At 38.6% G+C, this 16,349-nt stretch overlaps 1 protein-coding gene and 1 pseudogene across 1 annotated transcript; both read right to left on the bottom strand.

The window, feature by feature from the left end:
- Positions 1 to 1,602: 1,602 nt before the first annotated feature.
- Positions 1,603 to 5,020, bottom strand: LOC136277027 (E3 ubiquitin-protein ligase TRIM71-like). Its single transcript, XM_066158634.1, has one exon. It carries the CDS (start codon positions 4,984 to 4,986, stop codon positions 2,779 to 2,781), a length of 2,208 nt encoding a protein of 735 aa, XP_066014731.1. The 5' UTR covers positions 4,987 to 5,020; the 3' UTR covers positions 1,603 to 2,778.
- Positions 5,021 to 8,364: 3,344 nt separating this feature from the next.
- LOC136284216 (uncharacterized) lies at positions 8,365 to 16,281 on the bottom strand (annotated as a pseudogene).
- Positions 16,282 to 16,349: the final 68 nt, after the last annotated feature.

Raw genomic sequence — 16,349 nt, 5'->3', positions numbered from 1 at the left:
CTCAAAAAGCGCATTTCAAATGAGTGTCCTGCAACCCAATCCAAAGTGATTACAACTGCCAATCATCGAGCACTTTTCAATTCAGTATCGAAAAACCAAAACCAAGGTAATCACAACTGCCAATCAGAAAAAAGGTTTCCATGATTATTAGCCAATGAGAACTCAGAGTAGAAACAGCCAACCTCCTTAAAGCGCGGGAAAACGCGAGTGATCAGGTCGTATTTGGTCTTAGTTTTACATATGATTGGTTAAGATTGTGACGCGAGTCTTTCTGAGTTTCTGTGGACCAACCACACAAAGAAGTAAAGCAGAACCAAAGCAATACAGCATCACTTTCGATACTCAGTTGGAAACTGCTCTAAAAAAGGAAATATAGCCAAAGGCCAGAGATAACTCAAAAGAAAAACTAGCAAAGAGCCTGAAGCGCTGGAAATATACGAATGGCCCTATTCCAACACTCGATCATGATGAGGCACGTACTTGATTGGTCAAGAGGGCAGCATAGGCTCTCTAAACCAATAACAGACTACAGTCAAGGTAAACTAATACCCATGACTATATCCATGACTACTTTCGACACTCAATTGAAAATTTCTTTCATAGTTTACAATATTACCATACAAAAATTAGTCTTAAAATAATTCTGAACATGACTAATGATTGAGTCTCTAGATACTGATGCTGTATTGCACTACTCGTTAGGTCTGATCTGTAGAGTTATTTTCTGTTGGTTATCCAGGCACTCTCGTAGTTTATTCTCAGTCCTAGTCAAACTTTGTTCCAAACAAAAAAGTGGCTCATTGAATATGACAATCTCTCCCCTACACCAAAAAATATCGTAAAAAAATCAAATATCATTGAGTTTAGGCGTAAGCTAATAAATCTCCACGTTGCACGAAATCTTTGACTCGTCTCTGTACAACAAAAAACTCATATAAGACTGTTCATGACCTTTTTCCCGACGGGAGCCATGGACTTGATAGCTCATTGCTGTTTCAGAAATGAACCTCATCTCGCGACCAGGTATTCCTTTCTTTAGGGGGAGGGGGAAGAGAGAAAGAGCAACTATAGTGCTTCCCCACCATCTTTTCCCTCCCCCCCCCCCCACCCCCGGCACCTGATCCAGGCTAAAGGAAGGGTATTGTGTGAATGTGTAAGCACACCCAGCTGGCCCACAATTTACTCCAGTGTCATGCTCAGTTGTAGAGGAATATGTCTTCTTTCTAGGGGTGTGGTGAGGGGAGGCTGTGTAGCTGGAATGCCTCCCAAACCATCAGCCTCCCCAGTCCTCCCTGTTACTTCATCTGATTTTCTCTGTCTCTGAACAATCAAAATGTGCAATACAACATCTTGGTTAACTTGGCTCTTAAACTGAACCTAGTAAGGCAGAAGGGGTTCTTGTGAACTTTACATCTTAGCTTTCAACTGATGCAATCAGGCAAAGTCAAAAATAATCCTAAATACCCTTCTTCATCCAAAGAAGAGTTTTTAGGACAGCAAAAAGATAATTCATCTATTTATCATGCAGCCATTCTTGTTGCACAGTAAAACACGTTTGAAAATCAAAAAAGTAAATTTATTCACAATGCTGTCAATAAGATATTTGTTTTATCGATGGTCAATGCTATAGAAACTTAAAGGATAAGCACTTTAGAACAGTTCATGAATACAGTGGAAAATATCCTGTAATATCTGTAATTCATTCAATCAATCAACACTTTTATAATACTTAAAGGAACTTATTAATGAAAACTCCTGCATGCATAAAATACCTAAATAGAAATGCAAACTTGATGCATTCAAAACACTCCTCAGTCTTTAGGCGGTTTCTAATAACAATTAAATGTTATTCCTCCAAAAGTAACGAAGCACTACGAAATTGTTGAATTGTTTACAGCTTAATCATGCAAGCTGCTGTCAATGTGTTAATTTAAAAATTTGATACAAAGGCATGCTTCATTTGATGAGAGAATTACTATTATTTAACTTAACCAAAACTCTACCAAAATATGCTCAGGGAAAAGTCTACTACATGCTGGAAAAATGCAAAGTTGATAAGTAAAATATATCATCAACAATTTACATTAATCAATGCCACTGTACATTTATTTTGCAGAAATGTGTTTTCTTTTTTTGCCCTAATAATACTCCTAAATCTTTGAGCGGTTACAAAGCTTAATCTCGTTTGAAATCGATTTTGTGGTCTGTCAAAACTATAACAAAATTCCTGCATGTGATTGGTTATCACCAGCTCGATTTGAGCACCAATTGGACAGTGCAGATGTCATGCTTGTAACTGGACAATTGAATAGAACAGTTGACATGTCATGCCTGTGTAAATGGACAATGCGTGTCATATGCAAGCGCTGTTGTCGCGCATTTCGGCGACTGAACCGTTGTCTTTTCGTGAAAACGTATAACCGATGTCTAGTTTCTTTTTTAAACTAGTGATTGACAAATGGGACTCCCCGTTCGTAGTCGTCCGATTTCGTCAATCACTCGTATGATTATAGACCGAATTGGACTCCACTCAGTCCTATTACTATAATTTAATAAAAGCTCACACAATCACATTTCTGAAGTGATGAATCAACAATTCTTTGAAACTGTCCTTGAAAAATTAGAAGGCAAGTTGCTGATTCTAGCCATTTTCTTTCAAGTTCTCTTGTGACACGTGACATGTCACAGTTTTCCGTAATTAATAAAACAATAAAACTTACAGATATTCGCAAAAGGTTTGCTTACGAAGAATTGATAGTTACTTTCAAAAATGGGCATTCATTTCAGAATGTAAACTTCTTTCTTTATGCAGTCTGTGACCACAATCCGATCATCTAGCATTGGGGTGACACTCCACGGCCGTCCAAACTGAATATTTGAACTTGTCTTTACAGTGAAAGTTCCTTCCAATGTAAACTGTTGAACTCGATTATTTCCCCAATCACATAAGAAAACGTTATTATGTTTGTCAACACATAAGCCATGCGGCTGATTTAATTGTCCATCACCGTTTCCTTTTTCTCCAAACTTGTACAAAAACTGTCCTCTCTCATCAAACACTTTCACACAGTTATTATTCTTGTCAGTTACAATGAACTTTTCCTCGTAACAAACGCAGCTGGTGGGATGATCCAGCCTTTCTGGGCCACTGTCTCCAAACTTAAACACAGGTTCACCATCCATTGTAAAAACCTGAATTCTGCTGTTATTAAAATCCGCTACAAGGATAAAACGTCCATCACTTGTAGTACAAACACTTATAGGAAACTTAAACTCTCCATCTCCACTTCCCTCTTTTCCAAAGCTTTTCACAAAGTTCCCTGTCTGTACATTCAACTGCTGTATTCGGTGATTAAATTGATCCGCCACCAGAATCTCGTCATCGTTGAGGAATGTGACTTCGACTGGATACTTTAATTGTCCATTCTCCTCTCCACGAGAACCAATTTTTCGCACAAACTTTCCTGTCTCATCAAATACCAGGATACAATGACCGTCACGATCAGCCACAGCAATAACACCTTTACTGTTCACTGCAATGCCGGCAGGAATTTGGAACATTTCTCCATGTAAGTCCAATTTGCCTACAACATTTAACTCTCGTGCATTGACCAGAATAGAAAATGGACTCTTGGCAAGTTTCTGTCCATTTATCTTTACTTCTATTTTATAAGTACCTGGTACTTTCGCTACAAATTTTGCTTGGAAATTTCCATCTTCTTTTTCACTCGTCACCAAGCTCCTCACCTGATCAGCAGGATTTACGTGTATTTCAATACGATCTGTGTGCTGAGTGTTTCTGATTTCTCCTTCGCTTGATTTGGGACAAATTAGTAGCTCTGCCTCTACACCAGCTTGGAAATTCTGATCCAGTCCTTCAACGGTCGATCCTTGCACATCTGTCTTGCTGAACTTCGTAAATCCCAGACTCAAACTCTCTGGTTTACATGTCGTCACAAATTCTACACACGAGCTAGCCGGAAGTGCTGGCATTGTGGTCTTGATGAGGTCTTCGATTCGTTCTTCTACATTTTTCTTGTTTTGCATTATGTCTGAACTTGAGCTTCTGTTAACCAGGTTGTTACTGAACTCAAATGCTTGGTCAAGTTGCTTTTCAAAAGACACAACCGATGCTTTTCCAGAATGTAATTTCTCAATCCTTGACACGCGAGTCTTCTCGAGGGCAGAAATGGCTTCGCGCTCCAGTTGGCGAAGCTTTCCCATCATCTGTTCGGTTGCTTGAGAGACTTGGCGTTTAGCGGTAGTAATGTTCGTTTCTAACTCAAGTTCCGTCTTCTCAAATTCACGAATAACACCTCGGCAAGCCTCTTTCTTCCCTTTGACCAGCTGCGCTCTGGCAATGATGTTTACTTTTTCATCGTCAGCTGCCTTTTCAAGCAGAACAATATCGTGGCTTTTGTGATCTGTGGCGATGCAAACTTGACATACACAACTTTGACAGTCCACGCAAAAAAAACGAATCACATCTTTTTTGTGGTAATTCTCTGAGCAAAATGACTGCCTTTTCAACAAGGCCTCGTAGTCTGCGGCTTGAAACTGTTGCACTGGTGTGACTTTGTGTCCCTCAAACATACTTTCTCGAAAGACTTCGTGTGCTTTCACACAGTCTGGGCACATAAACTTCTCGCAGTCAAAGCAGTAGTTGATCTCAGCGCTCCTCTTCTGGCATGTACTACAGCTAATCTCGCTTCCTTCGCCACTGCGTCGAACAGCAAGAAGACTCAACAAACTGTTGTGCAAAAAACTGCTCGGCAGATTATCAAAGCGATTTCCTTCAGGGATGCGAACTTGTGCCTGACACTCGGGGCATGGATACAACCCTTGTTTTTGTCTCGTCAATGCATGTCTCTCCAGGCATTCACAGCAGAACGTATGAAGGCAAGCGATGGTCTTCGGTTTAGTGTAAGTATCCAAACAAATCGAACATGTTACATGCTCTTTGAGGTTTTTTAGAAGCGACTCCATCACGAATTGTTGAGAGTAACACAGCTCTGTTTTGTTTGAGATTCTGAGAAACTGAACTTGGCTTAGCATTCTATTTAAAGCAGCGAATCAGATCTCTGTGGGATTGCGTGATCTTCGCGCGGAGTTTGACAGTTTTACATTGTAATTTTATCCACCTATTCTGTACTTTCTCTATCACTGCGTAGTAAAATCGATTTCATAGCGTGACCGAATGCGTCGCTGTAGCCACTGTATCACGAAAAACAACATGCTACGATGGCTTGGAAATAAACCATCAACCTCATTTTATCGTCGCTACATTTACCGCCGTTTAGTGAGTTTGGGATTCCGAGAAACTTGTTTGACACCACACGAGTAATAGGCAGTATTCTTTTAAAAGCAGCGAATCGGATCTCTTCAGAAGAGATCTCGTGGTCTCCAGAGCGCCATTTGATAGCTTCAGTTTTGGATTTCAATGTTTCTAAGAAAGCGTGAGAAAGTAACAATAAACAAATGTCTGGTTATCATGTGCTGTCACGGAAAGGTAAAATCTGCTTTCTTCTGAGAACGGAACCTAGCTTAATGGTTATAACCTATTTTAATTCGTTTGTGTGTCGCATTTGGTGTGGATCGTGGATTAGGGAGGGTAGCGTAGGCATTGAGGGCCACGATTTTAGTTTTTAGTTATGCTAATAAGAAAATCATCCCTCAGAACTGCTGGAATCTCTTCCACTTATAGAACTTCCAAGAATATCGTCTTCACTTAAAAACTAAGATCCCAGTCAATTAAAAAATTCAGAGTTGAAGTTTTGGCTGCAATGTCGAGATGATAACTGCAAAGGATCCTCCACAAAAGCGCAACTTTGCAAACGGTAAGAAATCTTTCGGATTTATGGTTTGAAAACAATGATTGTCATGGCCTTGCAGCTCATGGGGTTTGTTCTCTCTCAGAGTGAAGGACTGCGTGGAAGCAGATATTTCCATCTCATCCAACATCTCTCCGTATCGCGACTATCCATTTTGTGAACAGATCTCTGTCTTCTGGGAACTTGTGGAAAGGTATTTTCAATCCACTCTCTTCGTAAACCTTCTCTGTACACTCTGAACACAGCAGTTTCGTGGCTGATTTTCTGATTAGCATAAGTAAACACTAAAACTGAGGTCCTCGGTACCTCGATACCTCGTTCTCGAGGATTGAGGATTGAGGACTGAGGATTATTGAGAGCTCTCAATATTCAAAGCTGCAGAAGGCCCTTTTGTTGAACGAATGTTTGTCAAATGTTGAAACCGTTTAAACGGGCCTTTAGAAAGCTTTCTGAAGTAGTACTCTTTCTTTCTTAGGTGATATTTCTCAATTCCAGACTAGACCAATAAAAACAAAATATAAAAGATAGAAATATAAAAACATCCTGCACTTTCCTTCCTAATTTCCTTCACCGTAGTGACTTCAAATTTTTGTTTTCCTAGCGTGACAGCAGATTATGCAAATTAGTCTGTTGAGCAAACTCCGACCTTGACTGACCCCAACTGTTCTCAGTTAGTAGCGTCAAAAATCTTAGATTTTAACCATTTGAAAAGAAAAGATAGTCGGACAGAACTTTTAGAATACACAGATTGATACTCTAAACAGTTTAAACTGCTAAAATCTAGCAAATGATTCTGTCTCGTGACGAAAAAGGTGAACAAAACATAACGAATATCACATTGTTAGCGTTCGGTCAACGTGTGAATAATTAACTCTTTTTTAAAAATTGGTCTCTGCTCTTTTATATTTGAGTTAACAGAGTTCAAACTAGTTCAAACCTGTATGAACATTTTAAACCAAACTACAGAATTTTATTTAGCGTAACCGGCGATACAGCACTAGATTACGGGCAGTCCCCACTTTTCGGCAAAATCCGTCGCGCGAGTCGAAAAACATCAGTGAAGAAAAAATTAATGTTAGTGCTCACTCCGAGGGCTCAGAGCGGCGCGTGAACATCTTTATCTTTTTTTTTTCCAGCTCTAACTATTTTTTTTTTCGACTTGCGCGACGAACTTCGCCCAAAAGGAAAAAAAACGCTCGGCTGCAATTCTCCTCAGCCACACTATTTTCACTTTCATTCTTGTCACCATGCAACTGTCAAACATCTGCCTTCCGGTTTCAACAAATGTGAACGGAGTGAGAGAATAAGGGGAAGGGATAATAACTAAGCTTTTCTCTTTTCAAGAGTGACGGTGACAGCCTAACAGAGGGTGAAGCTGGTGTGGTCTCGCCCTCTGTTCATAGCTGTTTGACTAGAGTTCATGTTCTTTAAATACCCCGCGGCTCTTTCCTTTTCCAACGCTCTGAACGGTGCTTAAAGATAAAATACAAAGTCTGAAAATGGCATAGAATCTGAAAGCCCATTATTTCTATGGACAATTTGATTTTTTCTTGCAGCCTACAAGGTTTTGTGCAACATAAACCACCCATACGCAATTTCTTCCCCTTACCATCTCCTCCCATAGCAAACTTAGGAAGGCTACTTGAAAGGTAGGCGCTATACTTATACCTCCTTAAACGGAAAGTAATAGAAGCAGAGCATTCTGGGAAATTATTTTTGGGAAAGGGAAAATCAATGAAAAATCTAACTAAGGGTGTGGTCGTTATTAATCGATGGTGGGGGGAGGTGGGGGGAATATAGTGATGGGAATCAGCTCTCGCCAACAGAGTATTAAGGGGGCACTTAACATTTCCAGATAAGCCCTTTCTATATAGAAGGCAGGTTTATTAAATAAAGCCGGTAACAGGCATGGAAGCATGACAATGGTGTAAATAAAAAATTTTTTGCGGCCTTATTTGTATCACAGTTCAGTTACTCTAAATGTAAATGGTAGGTTCCCTGAGCACTAGGCCCAGTCTCTACCGAGGTTTTGCCATTCGACACTACGTTAAACCTCGGCGCACATGTGTTTTCATGGCATGTTATTTTCGCCTTTATTTTCGGATGAGGATCGTTTAACTAGACTTACATCGAAGAAAAAGAACATTACGGAACCATTACGGATATTGTAGCACTTTTTAAGGTTACGGAAAAGGACACTTACTTGTTTGAAATGATTTATCATACAGTATTGTATTCGAACAGTGTGCTGAGCGTAGTTGATCGGATCGAATAAAACGTGGAATTAACACTGAATTGACGGCTGCTACAAAAAATCTTTTTGACAACCCTGAGGAGACATTACTTGGCCGTGGGTTAATACAAATTTATCCTCGAGTGTCGACAATACCTCTCTTTTGTGAGAGATATTAGAAACTCGTATCCACTAGCAGACAAATAATGTTCTGTTTGGTCTAGATCTATAGTTACTGAATACGTATTTAAGCCAAAAACAATTATAAAACACATAAGAACATTAAATACAGAGAACACCAGCACATAAAATCAGGTCACCAAAAAGCTACTTCAACCTCCGATTAAATGTAAAACAAATTCTCATTCCACACATACAGCAAAGGTAGGTATAAATAGTTTATTTACCTACTTGTAGTTCTGATATTGCCTTAGTAACTTTATATGATATGTACACACATATATAAAACACTGTATTCTAAAAAGCGAATTTCAACTGAGTGTCCTACAAAAAATCCAAATTTATCACAATTGCCAATCGTCGAGCACTTTTCAATTAAAAAAACCAAAAAACCAAATCCAAAGTGATGACAACTGCCAATCAGAAAAAAGGTTACCATGATTATTAGCCAATGAGAACACAGAGTAGAAACAGGCAACCTCCTTAAAGCGCGGGAAAACGCGAGTGACCAAGTCGTAGTTGGTTTTAGTTTTACATTTGATTGGTTAAGATTGTGACGCGAGTTTCCTGGACCAATCACATAACGAAGTAAAGCAAAACCAAAGCTATCCAGCATCACTTTTGATACTCAGCTGGAAACTGCTCCAATAAAGGAAATATAACAAAATGCAAAAGATAACTCAAAGAAAAGCCTGAAGTGCTGGAAATATGCGAATGGCCCTACTGCACACTCGATCTTGATGAGGCTCGTACCTGATTGGTCAAGAGGGCGGCATAGGCTCTCTAAACCAATAACAAACTACAGTCAAGCTAAACCAATGCCCATGACTATATCCATGACTATTTTCGACACTCAATTGAAAGTTTCTTTCGTAGTTTACAATATTACCTTACAAAGATTAGTTTTAAAAGAATTCCGAACATGTCTAATGATCAAGTCTCTTTATACTGACGCTGCATTGCGCTACTTGTTAGGTCTGACATGTAGAGTTATTTTCTGTTGTTTATCCAGCCATTCTCGTAGTTTATTCTCAGTCATCGTCAGCCTTTGTTCCAAAATTGAAACCGTCTGCAACAAAAGGTCGCGTAACGAATATAAGAGTCTCTCCCTTACACTAAAAAAATGTCTTGCGTTTCAGCATAAGCTAATACATCTTCATGTTGCATGAAATCTTTGCCTCGTCTCTGTACAACAAAAACCTCATATTAGACTGTTCATGGCCTTTTTCCCGACGAGGGCCACGTACTTGATCACCAGTCGCTGTTTTAGAAATGAGTTCCATCTTGCGATCAGGTATTCCTTTTTCCAGGGGGAGGGGGGAGAGAGAAAGAGCAACTGTGGTGCTTCCATACCATCCCCCTCCCTCCCTCCCCCCCTCCCCAAACAAAGAAGAAGACTGCCTGATTCAGGCTAAATGAATCTATGCTTCTCGAAGGCTAGTAAAAGGAACTAGCAAAAATTAAGTACATGAAAGCTGTGCCCTTCGTTTCTAAGTCTTGTGTCTTGTTAAAGGAAGGGTGTTTTAAAATGGATATTGATTAATGTTGATACGAGTAAGCTTTTCATCGGGCCACACCTTTTGCCCCTTTCCCCCTAACATGGGTCCCTCTTCAACCCCTGGTATTCTCCCCTAGTTGGCCAATAATGTGCTCCAGAGTATGCTCAACTGTGGAGAAATATCTCTTCTTTCCAGGGGTGTAGTGAGGGGAGGCTGTGTAGCTGGAATGCCTCCCAAACCATCAGTCTCCCCATTCCTCCTTGCTACTTTGTCTAATTTGCTCTGTCTCTGAAGAATGAGAATTTGCAAGACAACATCTTGGTTAACTTGGCTCTTAAACTAAACCAAGTAAGTTGGAAGGGTTTCTCATGAACTTTACATCTTAGCTATCAACTGATGCAATCTGGCAAAGTCAAAAAATAATCCTAAATAGCCTACTTCAGCCAAAGATGAGATTTCAGATCTCCTGTCTGCATGGAATACCTAAATAGCAATTGCAACTTGATGCAATCAAAACACTCCTCAGTCTATAGACGGTTTCTAAATACATCTCAAATGCAATTCCTGCAAAAGCAAATAAGGTGGGTAGATGCTATACTTTTATCTCCTTAAACGGAAACTAATAAAAGCGGTGCATTCAGGGAAATTGAAGTTTGGGAAAGTAAAAATCACTGAAAAATCTTACTAAGGTGACAATCGTTATTTATCAATGGGGTTGGATATAGAGGGGGGGGGGGGGAAATCAGCTGTCGCCAACAGAGTTTCAAGCAGCTCACAAAAGGAGGCACACCAACAACTGACAGTCTTAAATGCAACCATTGCAGTAGACTGTGCTGCTCACATGCTGAACTTGCAGTGCATCAATGCCCCTAAAGCAGTTAACTGTTTCTCAGTCAACATCACCTGCAATGGACTGCCGATGATGATTAAAGTGGACTATAGTAAATTGACTGCTAATGAGAAGAGGGATAAAAAAATATCGCTCTCATCTTGATCACTCTCGTTTTCTTGCCCCTCAGCCAGTTTGTTTGTTTTCACTGTCAGTTCTTATCACCTGCTCGTGTTATTTTCTTTTCATCTGGTTGGTCTATGAGATTTTTTAGGTTTTGGTTTTACACCCCCCCCCCCTTCCCAGATGGGATGTCAGTCCATTGCAGGTTACCCCCCAGCATTTCATCAGGTTTCCTTGACAGCAGTATCCATATATAATCCTGGGTGAAGAGAACCCTGTAAAAGTAGAGTGTCTCACCCAAGAACACAACACAGCAACATGTCCAAGTCTTGAACTCAGAGCTCTAGACATTTACCCCTCACTCCCTGACATTAGCATACATATTCTCCCTACTGTTCTCTAAACATTTCCTTAGGTGCTGACAAGGAGAATTTGATTAACAATCAAGAGGGTTTTTTAGTTTGTGATCATTTCCTATTTTCTCATGACCTTAATGTTTGATTCAGGAGTGATATTGAAAGGAGAAATTAGATGCTAGTCACTCTTAAGAGAACAGGTTAAGCTGCCATCTCATTTTCTTATTTAATCTTATAATTTCCTATTTGATGAATTCACAGCTTGTCCAGACTTACCTTGGGAGCCGCCTCTTCAGGTGCAGTCCTTAGAGGGGGTCATGAGTATGGGGTGTAAGTACAGATGGGGATGCTGCTCTTTTTCTGTGGGAGTCAGTAGCACTGAAAGCATCACAAAAAGCTATTTAACACACTACCAGTCACATGTAGGAGGCTTAACCCTTTCACTCCCACAAGTGACCAAGACAGAATTTCTCCTTACAATATCAATACAATATCAAGCAGGGAAGTGATGAGAATAGAGAAGAATGTCAATCATGGGATTATTAGTTGATCCAATACCAAATTCTCTGAACTAACATCATAAGAATTGTATGGCGTATAGTAAGGAGAATTACTAATTAGATCTTGGGAGTGAAAGGGTTAAGCAGCTAAAAAATTAAAAACAAACAAACAAGAACAATCTTGAAGACAAAAATATCTGATATGTTTCAGAGAATTGACAAAAAAAATATTACATGCAATTTTCTATAAACAAAAGTGAAATGACATGAAAAAGCAATACTGGTAAATTTGATTTTGCTTTTTTAATCTTTTGTACACAGCAGTTCACAAAGAATCTTACACATGCAAACATCACTTGTCAGAAAATATCACACAGGTGAATAGTGCTTTTCATGTGCACTGATTCCTTTGTTCAGAAGAGATCAGCAAGTAATATTCACTGCCAAGCAGGTGAAGAGACAAAATTAATTTCAACCATTTTTTGTTACATTGACAGAAATGAACTAATTTTTTTTGGTTTCTGTATGGTATATATCAAAACAATTATTCACCAAAGTGTTGGTGAATATTGGTGGATATTAACTGAGCCACAAAATGGCAAGGTAAATATCCACCATTGTTTACCTCCACTGAGGTGAAATAAAATTGTTAATTATTTGTTTTAATTATGTTAGAAAGACAAGAAAAATGTTATAGGAATGATATGTTCAGTTCATAAGAATTTGTTTATTAAAAGATCAAATACAAAACTTAACTGCAACAACAAAAGTGGAAGGTTTTTTTTCAAATCACTGCTCACCTGAATTTTCAGCTGCCTTTCTTCTAGTTCCTCTGGAGAAAGAACTTCTTCTGCTACTTTGTTTATTGTATTGTCTAGCACCTGGAAGGTCAAACAGAAAGCTTAGCACTTACTCATTATCATTACAATTAAATCCTTGTCTCTGATATGCAAAATACAGGACATGTCACAGAAATGAAAAAAAAAATTGTTTACATGTGAATAAGAATTGAGTCATTGAAAAAGTTTATAGAGCAGTTCACTGATAAGAGCACAAAAATATGCATGTTAAACTTGTAGAGAATGCATCTAGACCTGACACAGACTGGTCTTGACAGACAAGCAAATACATCTCAAGTACAGTGTTTAAAATCCACCCCTATTCTAGGATGTCACAATCTGTCAAAACATGACCCTTAAATAATGTGAGAAAGTCCTATAGAATACAATTCACCTTAACTTTCACTAACTGCACAAGCAAAATTGAAGAAGTGGAGAGAGGAAAAAAGCCTTAAATGACTTGTGATGAACTACAAGATTCTCCTTCCACATTGTTTTGTATTACCTCACAAAAAAGAAAGAAGTTGGTGTTCCATAAAAAATAACCTTAAGGCTCTTTTCTAATCACCCCTCCAACTGATAACCCTTAGAACCCTAAGAGTAACAAGCATCTAATTTCTCCTTACAATATCACCTCTGAATCACACATTAAGGTCATGAAAATACAGGAAATAATCACTGACTAAAGAAGCTCTTCATTGTTCAACAATTTCTCCTTGTCAGCACCTTAGGAAATGTAGAGCAAACAGTAAGGAGAATATGCAAACTGATGTTAGGGTGTAAAGGATTCACTCACCTTCACTGGTACAGCAGACTTGAGTTGAGCCTTTGCTCTACAGTTTGGACAGTCTTTTGAATGACTAAGTAGAAACAAGAAAAATAACTTCAATACTTTTTGCTCCATTAACATTCCATTTTATTCTTAGCACTCTTTCAATTATATAAATCAATACAATCACATTAGTGAATCAAAATGAAATAAAATTCTCAAATGTGATTGGTTAGAAGTTCAATTTGAGAACCAATAAGATAGAGTCCACACATTATGCCTTTGCAATTCAAGATTACACAAGTTTTTATGAAATAATGACTCTGTTTGACCTATGACTATTTTGTTGTTTCTGAATCAAAACATTCTACTATTGTGTGTGGTTGAATAATGTGCTGTCAAATCATTTCAAATGACCAAACAGAGTTACCTTAAACCTTTACACCCTAACATCACTGTGCATATTCTCCATACTGTTCTCTATACATTCCCAAAGGTGCTGACAAGGAGAATTTGTTTCACAATCAAATACTTCTTATGTTGCTGGTTGTTTCCTTTATTCTCACAACTTTAATGTGTGATTTAAGGGTGATATTGTAAGGAGAAATTAGATGCTAATCACCCTTAGGGGTTAAAAGGTTACAAGTTAAGATGACTTTAGAACTAAGAAAATGCTCTGTGATATGTCTTACCAAAGCCAGTCCCTGATACAACCAAAACAGAAAGTGTGTGAGCAAGGCAAAGTGTGTGCCAATACTATCAGTTCACGACAGATACAACAAAGTAGCTCCTCATTTAAATCTTTCAAGCACTTCTTTGATCTGCTTTCATCTACTAAATGAAATAAATTTACTCTTTTTTACCAAAAGTGGCATTAAGGGCTTTTTTTCTTCACATCCCTTCAACAATAGACAGATGCCTTCAGCGGAGAGTTGCATCCTTCATTTGTAACATTACATAAGATAAAGTCCAGTTTAATTCACTTCTTGGAGTTAAATGTACCTTCAGTGATGTTTACTTCTTCTTGTGGATCAGCTTTTTGATCAACTTCAAAAACCTGGGATTGGAAAATAACATTAATGGTTTTGATACATGCCACAGAACACAGTGCACTACACTGAATGATACCCTGAGAAATTGATTATCCTGATAAAATGTAAAATTCATCTCTTTTAACTCTTGGATTTTCAGAAGTGATTAAGTCTGTAACTTAATAATGTCCATATTCTACCCGGTAAATATTAGAATACATGGTACTAAAACTTATCTATAGAAGCTGCTTTCTTGATCTGATTATTTAAACAAAGTTTAGCCATTATTTCACAAGACCTCATCCTAAATAATCTTCAATTTAGCTGGAACTTTCATTTGAGCATTTGCTTTTGTGAACATTGTCAAGAGGGCCAAAAGCTAACAGTAGAATTGGAGATGACAATTTAATAAAATCAACAACCCTGTTATAGAGAAAGCCTTGGATCCACTGAATGTGTAAAACCATGGTTTGGGTTAGATCTCTGAAAATAACCTGTCCTTAGGGTCATAACCCCATAAATTTAATTTCAGTGGTAAAGATATAAGGTAAATTTGTTTTCTCTTTGCCTTTTCTTTAAAAATGATATAAAAAGATAGTAATTTGGCGCTTGATAATCATTAAATCAGAAGCCCAAGTTTATCTACCTGCTTATCGTCCATGCTGCCTTTAGTCTTCTTTTCACATGGAGAGCTGAAAATTACAAAAATATTAGAAGTTTGACAGGCCTATCAGCATTCAATAGGAAGTTCAGATTAGGTCTTGACACTTGGTCTTATTTTTAGCAGTCTGGAACTTGATTTTAGGAACACATACAACAAAATGGTTATGTTAAGGAGGTGTAATGAGTGGGAACCTGTTTCGGGAGATCCTGGTAACTTAAGAGGCCTGTAAAGCTGTCTGTTTTCATTCAAGATGAGGGTTTCAGAAGTTATGAAATTATACAATACAACTATCAACAAAATATTAAAAATGAACTGCTTAGGGTTGTTAGAATCTGCTTCTCTATTGGCTTTAAATATTGACTTTAAAATATGCTTTGGGGCCTGTTAAGTTACTGGGACAGTAATTCAAGAAACAGGCCCCCCAACTTAAGATATGAAGATGCCCCTACACCTTTGGGGAAAATGTATCTTTGACCCTTGGAAGAAAGATGATAGTCTTCATGCAAAATCACAAAATAATAAAAAACTGGGGTATGACCTTGATCCTGCTTAAGAGTTACAGACAAAATAGTATCTGCTAGATGATAGTCTTCATGCAAAATCACAAAATAATAAAAAACTGGGGTATGACCTTGATCCTGCTTAAGAGTTACAGACAAAATAGTATCTGCTAAGGAGGCGAAAGAGGCAAGAGGTTGTTGTAATTTCTATGATCTCAACCCACACCACCCCCTTGAATTTATTTTCCAGAATATTTATTTCTCTGTCTAGTACCCTACACTCCTTTTCTAGGTCAAGTGACCCTACTCTCCATCATTACTACCCCTACTTCTGAGTGTCATGTACCCATACCTCACTCCTTCACTTAGTGATGCGGGCTTTTTCCGTTTGCTTCGCCTTCGCACGCTTCCATCGCTTGTTCCTTCCCCAAGGGAGCCCACTTCTTCAGAATCATTCTGGCAGACCTCATTAAAAACATACACAAGCTCCGAATCGTAAGCTGACAAACTCTGTCCTTCTTTCGTTTTAACGCCAGCACCTCCAAAGACAACAACATCACCATCGCATAGGACAGCAGAGCTACGCTTTGTTTTGTTGACTAGCAGCCCGTTCAGTCCTTTACAATCAATTCTGAATTTTCCATTGCTGAAATGAATTTCAGCGTGAACACGACTGATCATTAAAGGAGATATCACACTGTCAATAACAACATCTGAATATTCATCACCGCGTCCGAGACGAGTGACAGTCGGTTTTCGGCAAAATTTTTTCTGGTTGTAGAGATGGATCATAGCAATTCCCTTCGACCCTCTGCAGACGGAGCATTTTTCTCCTCTGTTTCAGTGTGCAAAAGCCTCTCATACCACTTCAAGATTCTTCTTGACTGTGTTCTTGAAGTACTCTCCAAGCGGCCATTTTAACAGTACGACACGATATTCGGAAATCGTTCGGACAAGACCGGACAAGCTCGGGTGTAACTTCTCGTTAGCAAAAT

Source organism: Pocillopora verrucosa, chromosome 11 (genome assembly GCF_036669915.1).
Source record: "Pocillopora verrucosa isolate sample1 chromosome 11, ASM3666991v2, whole genome shotgun sequence".
NCBI lineage: Eukaryota > Metazoa > Cnidaria > Anthozoa > Scleractinia > Pocilloporidae > Pocillopora > Pocillopora verrucosa.
Note: the sequence above shows the minus strand (reverse complement) of the source record. Positions and strands in the feature narration are given on the sequence as shown.